Consider the following 12,399-nt stretch of genomic DNA (forward strand, 5'->3'; position numbering starts at 1 on the left):
AAATTTAATATTAGTTCTGTGGAAGGCCATGTTTTGTAAGCAATTAACCACTTAGACTTGTGGCAAATAATATACTACGTTGAGATGGGGGGGGGGGTCGGTATTGGCACTAATATAAAAATCATTAAAAAACTATTTATACAGTGTTTATGTATTTTAATGATTTAGTGCTGCAATTTCAAAAAAAAGAAAACATTTTAGGCTTTTTAGCGTTACTTTAAATAATGATGAGTGGTGTATTACTACGAGCAGGAATCTTTTTCTGAGTTACCCTTAGGCAGGTTTAATGCAATAAGTGACATCACAAGATTGTTGCAACAATTTAATTACAAAAAAAAAAAAAAGACAAGAAATATATACATACCTGTATATAGTTTTTTACAAAAAATGTGGTTGGTACAGTAGTTCCCCCTGCGGTTGAACTGATTGAAACAGAACAGCCCTAAAACACTTGTATGCAAGAACCCTTAATTAGTTGTTAAAGTATAAACACTATTTAACTCTGTACACATAAGAAATAGCAGATTTTGCAGGTAACGAGATACAGTAAAGGGAAGTTATTACCCCACTTTTGAGCTCACACAGTTTGGATTATTTAAAAAAATTGCATAACCATATAACCAACATATCTGTGCACCAGTCATTATGGAAATGGGGTCTTAAAGTCCCAGAATCCATCACTTCACAGTAGAACAAGGTTACAAAATGGTTGTATTAAACTGTAAGGGAGGTTGGGAAATAGTTCTTGTGAGTAACATGGATTGCTTTTAATTTGTGTAATTTGGTATGTATGTGTAAAAAAAAAAAATTATGTTTATTTTTGACAGTTCACAAAGTATCTATGGGACTAAATGAGCTTATGTCAAAAGGGGGGGGGCATTCACAATGTTTTAATGAGTGTATCAGCAACACACCTCTTTATCCACTTTTGAAAACTGTACATTAGCTTTAATATCACCATTCATTACTACCAATTAGTAATTGCTATTGCTAAGGGTGAAAATATGCATTTATATATTACATTGGCAGCAACAGTGCAAGTTCTGGCACTTTAAAAAAACAACAGAGGTACTGCTGATATCTACAAAACAAAAAGTTTATTCAAGTTGCAGAAGTACTCATAAGAGCATTTTGTGTGTAAGGTGTATATATAATCCATTTTAACAATATTACACTATTATGCAGAGGAAATCTATAAAAGCAGAGATACAAAGAAGTTGTAAGAAGCACCTATGAGAATGTAGCCTTTTACTTGTTTACTTGTTTTTTTTTTTAATACTGAAATTTAATGTTTAATTTTTCATCTTATGTCTCCCAGGAGCAGCTCTGGTAGGGAATGTCAACAACTCTGAACTGTTCCAATTTGCTATATTAGTTTATATATTTCTTATCTGTGGCCCTGCATAATCCCAGAATATAATAGATACAATTAATGTAGCAAACAACAATAGTTCAGAGTCTGCAATTGGATTACCAAACTGGCAGACAGACCAATATTAAACTACAATTTTATGAAAACAGTAAAAAAAAAAAAACTGTTTATTTTTGTACAAAAATGTGTAAGGTGAACTTCCCCTTAAAAATAGAAGAAAATCAAGAATGCACTGTTTATAAACTGAACAAAAAAATTGGTGCTTATTGTTAAGATTTTTTCCTACCGACAAAAACACTAGTTGGCAAATCTTCAGCTTAAATGTTTTGTATCTCCATACAAAAAGTTTTTTTAATTAATCAAAAAGACCCTTTTTCTTCCCAGGTTTTGCTTTCTTGACAGCATTTGTTGCAGCATTTCCTTTTGTAGAACCAAACCATTCAGGAAGTTTTCTTTTTGGGGTTGTAGTAGAACTCTGGAACAGGTAAAAAAAAAAAAAAGGAGCATTAACAATATGTGATAAAGTTTTATACAACAATGTTAAATGCCCTACGCTTTAGGTACTAGAGGTACAAAGATCTGCACCATGTTAAATGCCCTACGCTTTAGGTACTAGAGGTACAAAGATCTGCACCATGTAGTAAAGTAAGCATAAATCAGTGCCCCTTGCACCTTTGAGGAGAGGTGCAGCAGATTGGAGCATGCATGCTTGGCACAAAGCATAGGGACAAAATAAAAAGAAAACCATCTACTTACCTGCTTGGTCAAGGAAGTTTCCTTTTTGCTGGAGCACACTGGGCTATGCATCAGCATACTTAAAGGGGAAATGTTGCGAAAATGAAAATTTAATATAAGCTTCATCATAGTGAAATGAAGAAACTTTCTAAATACAATCAAATATTCAGCATCATTTCTGAAATAATCACGTTTATCTTCACTATCCCTCTCTCTGCATCTGTTTCTCTTCATTCTGTCTTCTTGCAGCAGTTGCGTGTCAGATATTCATTCAATGAGGAAGGGACATGTGGTCCCGAAACATTTGATCAGGTGTAAGGTTGTCTGGAGCACCATGCAATAAATAAGGCATCACCCAGTTGTGGAGCATTCAATGTATTGGCTTTTTCAACTGTTTGTGTCAGATATTTGACAGTTAGATTCAATATATCTTATGGGGGGGGGGGGGGCTTTTTTTCCTAGCAGATGAATTAGAGCTCACTCACATAACTAGTTTCATTTGTGCCTTTTGCACAAATTCGGCATGTATAGAGACATGATGTCTGGTGATTTTAATAAAGTGAGCTCTAATACATCTAGGCAAAAGGCACCCCCCCTCCTATAAGATATATTGGATATAACTGTCAATGAATATCTGACATCCAACGAAGAGAGAATGAAGAGAAACAGATGCTGAGATAGTGAAGATAAACTTGATTATTTCATAAATGGTACAGAATTTTTAATTGATCATATTTAGAAAACTTCTTATTTCAGTATGCTGAAGCTTATATAACATTTTCAGTTTTGCGATAGTACCCCTTTAAAAACAGCAAAGTGATACACACTGCTAGTATAAACACATGCAAATACATGCAATTGCTTTGTGTATGTTATTTTAATTGGCAAAAGCTATACACATTTGTTCTCCTACAGTTTGTCAAAAAATATCATATTATGCAACTTTGCTTCTCTTGTATTTTTTTCTTTAAAAGAGCCTAGATAAAGAACTAAACCCTAAAAATTAATATGGCTAGAAAAGCCATTTCTTATATAATAAACATATTGCACTGGCCTTAGGGTACAACATCTCTATGGTAGTAATGATCTTGGATTTTGTTAGGAGTAACAATAACACTAACATGCTTAGGGACCTATTTAACATGCTGTGTAGAAATTGGGAGGAAAGCATGACCAGTGTGGTTCCCACTGCAACCACACAGACCTTTGCTTTTGTTTTCTAACTTGTAGGTGACTTGTTGAAATCTAATTTGGATAAATTGCTATGGACAACATCACCAGTGATGTTTTCCTACAATTTTTACACAGCATGATAAATAGAACCCTTAGTGTGGTCTGAACAGCTTAAGTGTTGTTGCTCATTATCAAGCAGAAAATTAAGTTTGTCATATAAACTGATGCTACAGGGCCGATTATTAAATTATAATGCTATTTGCACTAATTGCAGAACTGCTATGTACTATATTTATATTACTATATATGCACTATATATAATCTGTATTATTTAGCTATATATTGTGCCATTTACATAAACACAGTATTATGAGTCAGTCCCTAACCCCGGTAAATGACATCAGCAAAGAGCATTTGCAGTAAATCCGCAGAAAAGAAGATGGGGAGCTACTGGGGTATATTTTGAGACACGGATAAAGGGCTGTGGTTGCCTTTGGCTGGTAAAGAACCCCAAAACACTGTAGAGCCTTTCTGCCCTACTTTATAAATGAACCCACATTTTACATTTTTTGGGAACCAGAAAAAATGATGTAATATGAGGCAAAACTTCACTGGTTTTAGATTCTGTACTTCCCCTTCCTTGTCTCTATATGTTAAGAACAAATCATAAATCACAGATCTTACATCTTATGTACTTGTGATACAAGTGACTTTTTGCACAAATTAAAAAACCTGGTTGATAATTCTGCACATATTTTATGTTCACTTTTGATGAGGAGGGCCTCTACCCCCTATGGGAGTGTGAAGGCTGTCTGGATGAAAGCTTTTTTTTTAATACTATTTTCAAGAGTAGATCTCAGAAAAAGTTTGGTCTCTAATGCCTTCAGATGGACCATTTAAATAATTGCTTATTTCAGTATAAGTACATCTGCAGGTTAGAGACAAGGCAGTGGGGTACAAGATGGCCCTGTCCTATGTGAATATCTTTATTAACAGGTATACAGAGCAGTAGATTTATACAAATCATTGGTTACAAAAAATATGGTTTGATCTTACATATAACTAACATCAGTCAAGCAGCGGAATTCACTTGCAAAGCATCACCTACACAGCAAATGTCCTAACTACTTGACCTCACCAGAGACTGGTGGAACAAATGTAAGGTAATTTGGTTTAAAAAAAGTCAATAAAATGGTGAAAATACAATGAAAGCTGAATTCAATGGGGGCATCAATAATTTAGGCACCCCCCCCAAGTTAATTCAGTTGCTGAATTTTTTTTTTGACATGCCACTATATTTCCTTTCCCAGACATTCCTAGTGCGGATTTAGACTCTCACATGCATTACCTGGTAAAGGTAAGAAATATGGCAGCACAGTATTACTGTTTCTACTATTTTTTATTACCACTGCAGCAAGGCAATGGTAAACCAATGCAAAAGCAAACATGTATACTTATCTATATATATTCCCTGTTAAAGTTAAACTGAAAAGCACTGCACAACTGCCAGGTTTCGTCAAAGGCACAATTTTGTCACATGTTGACTTGGCTCTCTGACAGGATGAAGATTTTATTGTTTCTTTGTGATTATGTTTTAATTTTTGATGTTTTATTTAAACCGACAATCCTAAAAGTGCTATTTACAGTTAAAAAGTAAGACCTCTGCAGCATTTTACCTGTGATTCTGAAAATAATTCCTCAGTGTCAGCATCCAGACTGGCTTCATTCCATGATGCCAACATGATAGGGGCCAGCGCTTTTCCTTTTGTTACTTCTAGTTCTGCAGTTGCAGGCTGTGTAGGCTGATGGGAAAAGAGCATTTAATATTAAGAATAGGTGATACCAGATAGTTCCTACCTTACTTGTGCCTGGAAAAGGAGTATACATTTTTCATTTATATCGATTCTGAATTTTAGTCAGAAAACTAGACACAAGTGATGCTGTAATTGGTAACTTGCACAGCTGCATTAATGGCTTGGTTGCATCATTAACATCATAACGAAATGGCAGTGCTTTGAGAACAACAAAATGCAAAAAAGCAAAACTTCAACAATAACTAAACAATTCGTCATTAACAAGTTAACTATCTTTGCTTCAAGAGGGCAATGTACTAAGACCTACTAACCTTTTTTTCAATCCACATTGATTTGCCCATTGTTACTTTGTGCTTGGTATTCTGAACTGAAACATTTTTGGGATTCTCTTCGGTCTGTATTAGTGTTTTCTGTGTTGGGAACTCAGGTTGTCCTTGAGCCCCACTGCTCCCCTCCTTCTCAAGTAGAGAAATCACCATTCTGATGAGGTAGCCGTCAATGTTAGCAGGAACGTATTCACGAATTGCTTTAAAACTTGAAAGGTCTATAGGGAATAAATGGAAAGTACTCATCTTATTCTAATGTTACAAAGTTAAGAAAAAGTATGGGCTAAGTCAAATGAATTTTATTATTAAAACATATTTATAAAGTGCCAAAATATTCTGCTGTCCTATACAATAGAACAATTGATTACAAATAGATTACAAAATAACCTTTAATTGCAATATAGGATACCTCCCTGTCAGACAACGTTGTTGGCTCAATTTTTGGTTTTATTGATCTACCTAAAGCTGGCTGAAAAAGCAGCTAATCCCTGACCGGTTGCTATGGGTTACAGCTCATGTGAAAAGTTGCCCATCTGATAAATAATCCACATGATATGTCCAAGTCAAAGCTCTCAAAATAGCTACTGAAAAGTATTTTATAGCCTCTGTAACAGAAACTTTGAAGAATCAGAACTATTAGCTGCATATCCTTTCCAGCACAGTAGCTGCATATCCTTTCCAGCACAGTAGAGGGTGCTAGAAAGCAATGTTCAACACACACTGAATACAGGTAATTCTATTATGCAGAGAAATATCTCTTTTTATATTATGACCTGAGGCAAACAAGTTAGGGACCGCCATGTGGGGTTTACCTTGACGTGGTATTGTGGCTTTTCAACTTTATGATCATAACTTTGTAACTAAAAACCCCTGTTTTGTAAACACATGCACTTGCATATATACAGAATTACTTATGAGACAGGGGACCAGGGAAGTGCATTGTAAGTAGCACCGCCATTATATTTAAATATATTTTAAATTAGCCTTTAGAGTGCTTCCACAACCCTCCGAGTTTTGTATATTGTATTAGCCAGAAGCTGTGACTTGGTTTCATGTGTTTTTTTTTGAAATAGCACGCCATACCCACCCCTTTAAACTAATTGTGGTCCTATGCTTTTAAATGGGTTTTTGGTTATAAAATGCTATGCGAAAAGCCAAATGTTATTCCAAAGCAGCATTGGCAAATTAAAAAAATCTGAAGTTTATTATTTACCAGTGTGAAAGGGTATTTACAAATGAAGAACATTTAAGTTTAAAGCATCCCAATACTGGTGAAGAAGGAGAGGCGGAACAATGATGTAAAAAGGTGGAATGATTACATCAATTGGCAGCCTTGGCTTCTATTTTACCATCTAGGCCAGTGAAATACCAGCCAGGTGGAAACCCTAGATGGAACCTTAACATATATCTATATCTTTGGACAGAGACAACTTTTTTCTAATTTTGGTCCTGTACATTACCATAATGAATTTTAAATGAAACAACAATTCAGATGCAATTGAACTGCAGACTTTCAGCTTTAATTCAGTCGGTTAAACAAAAAGTGGAACTAAAGTCTTTTTTTTAACACAATCACTAAATTTGAGAGGTTCAAAAGCAATTGGATCATTGACTCAAAGGCTATTTCATGGGCAGGTGTGGGCAATCCCTTCGTTATGTCATTATCAATGAAGCAGATAAAAGCACTGGAGTTGATTTGGGGGGGGGGGTTGCTTGTATGTGGAAGATTTTGCTATGAACAGACAACATGCGGTCAAAGGAGCTCTCCATGCAGGTGAAACAAGCCATCCTTAAGCTGCAAAAACAGGAAAACCCCATCTGAGAAATTGCTACAATATTAGGAGTGGCAAAATCTACAGTTTGGTACATCCTGAGAAAGAAAGCACTGAACTCAGCAACGCAAAAAGACCTGGACATCCAAAGAAGACAACAGTGGCGATGATCGCAGAATCATTTCCATGGTGAAGAGAAACCCCTTCACAACAGCCAAACAAATGAATAACACTCTCCAGGAGGTAGGTGTGTCAACATCCAAGTCTACCATAAAGAGAATACTGCACTAGATACAGAGGTTGCACTGCAAGGTGCAAGCCACTCATAAGCCTCAAGAATAGAAAGGCTAGATTGGACTTTGCTAATTGGGCTGCCAGTTGCACTGGGACACTAGTGTTTATCCATGATGTGACACAGGACAGAAGCAGCCGAATGAATTCTGAGGTGTTCAGAGACATACTGTCTGCTCAAATCCAGCTAAATGCAGTCAAACTGATTGGGAGGCGTTTCAAAATACAGATGGACAATGACCCAAAACATACAGCCAAAGCAACCCAGGAGTTCATTAAAGCAAAGAAGTGGAATATTCTTGAATGGCCAAGTCAGTCACCTGATCTGAACCCAATTGAGCATTCATTTCACTTGTTGAAGACTAAACTTCGGACAGAAAGGCCCACAAACAAACAGCAACTGAAAGCTGCTGCAGTAAAGGCCTGGCAGAGTATTAAAAAGGAGGAAACCCAGAATCTGGTGATGTCCATGAGTTCAAGACTTCAGGCCGTCATTGCCAGCAAAGGGTTTTCAACCAAGTATTAGAAAACAGTGTTTTTATTTGTCTAATTGCTTTTGAGCACCTGAAATGAAGCGATTGTATTAAAAAAGGCTATAATTCCTCACATTTTTATGCAATCTTTTTGTTCAACTCACTGAATTAAAGCTGAAAGTCTGCAGTTTAACTGCATCTGAGTTGTTTCATTTAAAATTCATTGTGGTAATGTACAGAACCAAAATCAGAAAAAGTTGTCTCTGTCCAAAGATTTATGGGCCTAACTGTATATATTAAGAGCTTTGTTTATACTTTGTTAGCATTTTTTCTGTCCCTTCCCTTGCATGCTATTCTCTCCCTAGTTCCTTTTATTTCATACTTTGTAATTATTTTGAAAATAAATAAACCTTTTATTCTAATATAGTATAAATTTATTTTCGAAATTTAGGACTTGTAGTTTAAAGTTATAATATGTAAATCCCTGAAAACTGTGTAATTTTTTTTTTTCTCAGGGTACCAAACACATCAGTCAATATTTATAAACCATTTGATTTACACATTTGAAACTGCCATTTTAACACAATATGTTTGTTAACCTGTAAAATAAAATTATACATAATCACTGCCAATCTAATCACTTCATTATTGCAGACAGACTCTGTGTCTCCAGAGGCCTATGTGAATCTGAAGAATGGTTTAGGCTCCCCTATAGTATATCACATTACTCCTTTTTTAAACCTCTCCAATGTAGCCTGCATCAATTTTCCAGGTATATGCACAAAATGAATAGACTACATCGATATAATTACCATGAGATCTCTCACAGACAAAACATCATTAAAAAAATCACTATAGTGCCCATATGTTTGTATTAAGGAGGTATACACTTAAAAAGGTTAGAATGTTAAGGAAATCTGTACTTTTAGATATCCAGGTGCATTTAAATGGATAGGGCAATAAACAGGACCCTGACTATTCATGTAGTGTATGCTGACACTGGGCTTTGACTGTACAAATTTTGAATGAAGAATTAAAAAGGAATATGTGGGTTATATATATATATCAATACCATAGTACCAAAGCTCATCTAGAAACAGAACCCAGTAAGGCTTCACATACAGTTCTTTAAGTTTGTTTTCTCACCTATTGGGGCACAACTGAAAAAGAGTACACCAATTCTTTGAAATGTTTATACCATAGTGAGAAGACAGTAACCATCAGTACAGTACAGCTCTAGTGGTCTCCTATCATTACCACAGCCCTGAAAATAAAAAAATTATATGATTCACTATGGCTTGATGGCCCCAATAATCGAGTGGGGCAAATGATGATTAGCGGACCTTTTAAAAGTTCTGTTTTTGACTATAAAAGTAATGCTAACCTGAATTAATGGGAGGTTTTCTAATGGCATCTGTAATTAACTTCTTCATTTCAGGAGTCAGGCCTGCTCTCTGAACATCAAAACTGTAACCAGCTTTCAAGGCTTGCCACAAATGCATGCCAACCACTGCCATGCTTAAACAGCGGACATCTGCAATCTTTTTCTGTGGAGGCAAAAAAAGGAAAACATTCATAATAGAGATCAACCATCTCAGAATAAAATTGTAATATACTGTATATAAGTTCCCCAATTCTTAAGCAAGATCTGAATTTTAAATATAACTTAAAGGGAGACCAGAGATCAATTAGGAAATATATCCTCATTTTTAACCATTCCATACTCCCCTTGGGGATTCCTTTAGACAGTTTCTCAAACTGTAGGGTCCACACTTCCAAGAGGCATGATAATAAAAATTCAAGGTGAGCCTAATTTTCTGTTCACCAAACAGAATTGTAATTTATATTAATATATTAATGTAATTTATAATTTATGTTCATTGTTTCATTTTGTAGCATTACACCAAGTAAATGATCTATTTATATAGTGCTAGGAAAACGCATAAATCACACAACTTAACACTGTGCTCGCAATATGACAGAGAATTTAGCACAAACTTATAAATAATAAACTCACTATAAAAATGTTTGCACCTGGGGAACATTTTATTCCCCCTCTAGTAAAATTAAGAACAAAATTAGAATCCACGATTTGACCTTATTTATTATTAAAAAAGCTTGATTTAATCGAATCAGGGAAACACTCAATAAAATTGAGTGAAAACCCCGAATCGTATGTTTTTTCAGATTTTTTCCCAAAACGCTTGATTTTTTCAGGCTTTTCCCTGAAAAGCCGAAACAGTAAGATTTTCGGCCTAATCCCATCACAGACCACAGAAAGTTCCAAATAGGATAGGGACCTCTCCCATTGACTTATACACACAACCTCAGAAGGTTTGAGATGGGGTATTTTTTGGATTACCAATTTTTGCAGCCTTGGTGTATAATAAATCTTTAAAAAATGTGGATTTTAAAGTAAGAAAAATACCTCACATTTTTTAAGTTTTTAGCATTTGGACTTTGATAAATAACCCCCCTCATCTTGATACTCTATGCAAATACGTTAATGCCCATAAAAATGTTAGCTTGGTGCAGAGCATAGACAACTATAGTTAAAGCACAAGATTTATTCAGTTTGACGCCAAAGCATGTCAGAGAATAATTCCTGGGTTTTGCAAAATAGCCATAGCCCTTTAAACTCATTGTACTGTCTTCAAGATCATTATGATGAAAAATACAGAAAGGGGCAAAGTTCTGATGACAAAATACCAAAAATGCAGCAGACAACCATAGATCCCTTGGATAGGCATTATGAAAGTAAACTTTATTACAAAAACATATAAGGTACAAGGGATGGTCTTACACACTTAGTTATGACACACAAATGTGTAAAGCTGTCTTTTGTACCCAATATGTTTGCATACTTTCACTTTACAATGTCTATGCCTGTTTTTTTTCCGGTACTGGTCACCTCCTAAAGTTGTAGGGTCTGCAGCATAGCTACAGCACTATAGATTTGTTATATCTCTTGAGAAATACGGTCAAGGAACAATGTACTACAGAAATTCTTTAGCACCTAGACTTGCATGCCATGAGAGCTGTTTAAAAATAGAATACAGGGAAATTAAGGGTCTGCATACCCACCAAAGACAAATTCTGTTCCTGAAACAATGAATAGGACATACGCTGTGACTCTGGTAAAGAAATGCGTTCTTGTTCTCTCGGAGTGAAAAATGTAGACTCAGATTGGGATACAGATCCTGAGAATACATCCACCTAAACAAATAACGTAACAATACGTTGTAAGTTTTATATCTTATTAGACTTAATATTTGGTAAAGCTAAATACACCAATTGCAATTTACTCTTGAAGTTAACACAGATGACCAGGAAATAATAAAATGAAATCTTAATGCATCATAAGAACAACAAAAAACAAACTGTATTAAATAAATCCAAAGCTTTGCCTCCCTGATAATCATTTTGTGAATAACATGCATCTTATTCCTCCACAAGCTAGAAGAAGAGATAAGGAGAATAAGATATTTACAGAAAAAGGTCTATTGGAGTCCTACAATCCTACAAACTTTTTGTGGCATTCAATTATTTCACATTTTGGGATGTTGAGGCAAAATACAGTGATTGGTAAAGGTGTACTGCTATGATAGTCTATTTACTGCACAAACCGCTGGAAACTATAAGATAAATCTTACCTTTAAACTATTGGCAATGCAGAACTCTTTGACAACTTCCAACAGGGGGGCAAGCATTGCTGACTTGGCTTCTGACACTCCATCTAGTTTCTTCATATTTTCGCTTGTGGTTGGCCTTTATAATCCAATATAAAATCATCACTGAAGTAGTTATTAAGGTAAATTGAACAACTGTGGATTCTGAAATCATCAGTTTATTTCTTTTCTTGCTTAGTAGACCTATGGAAGTACTAAGCCTATATGCTCCACTTTATGTTTTATGAGATGCATCATCTGTGTTACCGTGCAAACAAATGTGCAGCTACTTCCAAATACTACCCAGTTCAGTGAAAATATATGATAATAAGAGGTACTTTTATGGCTGATGCTGTGATGTCCAAAGTCACCCACACTGGGAGTGTCTTCCTGGTGCAGTCAACCATGCTGGGGCACAAGAATGCATATAATGAGTGAATGCCCCAGCTTGGGCATAATGCACTTACTTTTGAAGGAGGGTCATGAAAAGCATTCCATATGTTCATTATGCACATTCTGCAACATGGCTGCCTGTAACAGAACTCCACAGGAGGAGTCAGATTTTGGGAGACAGGGGCAGGGCTGCATTAACTTTGAATTCGGTGGGTAGGCATTTTAAACACGTCACCACATGCTGGTTCATTTACAAACAAAATGTGGAGAGCTGTTTTTTAGTAGGTAAGTACTGCGGTTTTTATTATTCTGAGTGCCCTTTAGAAGGCTCAGAATTTGCACTTAATTACATTAATTAAAAATTACACTACAATGTACCATA

General features: G+C 35.5%; 1 protein-coding gene across 5 annotated transcripts in view; it reads right to left on the reverse strand.

Moving 5' to 3' along the window:
• Positions 1 to 1,080: 1,080 nt before the first annotated feature.
• Positions 1,081 to 12,399, reverse strand: part of wrn.L (Werner syndrome, RecQ helicase-like L homeolog) — a 63,563-nt gene continuing 52,244 nt past the window's right edge. For 4 of the 5 annotated variants that reach the window (XM_041570068.1, XM_041570042.1, XM_018234581.2 and 1 more), the window contains 6 exons: positions 11,610 to 11,724; positions 11,041 to 11,172; positions 9,341 to 9,503; positions 5,406 to 5,638; positions 4,957 to 5,082; positions 1,081 to 1,847 (listed from right to left, as the gene is read on the reverse strand). In XM_041570068.1, coding sequence (XP_041426002.1) covers positions 1,728 to 1,847; positions 4,957 to 5,082; positions 5,406 to 5,638; positions 9,341 to 9,503; positions 11,041 to 11,172; positions 11,610 to 11,724 — 889 coding nt within the window. In that variant the 3' untranslated portion in view covers positions 1,081 to 1,727. 5 annotated transcript variants of the gene reach the window in all.

Source organism: Xenopus laevis, chromosome 1L, assembly GCF_017654675.1.
Source record: "Xenopus laevis strain J_2021 chromosome 1L, Xenopus_laevis_v10.1, whole genome shotgun sequence".
Taxonomy (NCBI): Eukaryota; Metazoa; Chordata; class Amphibia; order Anura; family Pipidae; genus Xenopus; species Xenopus laevis.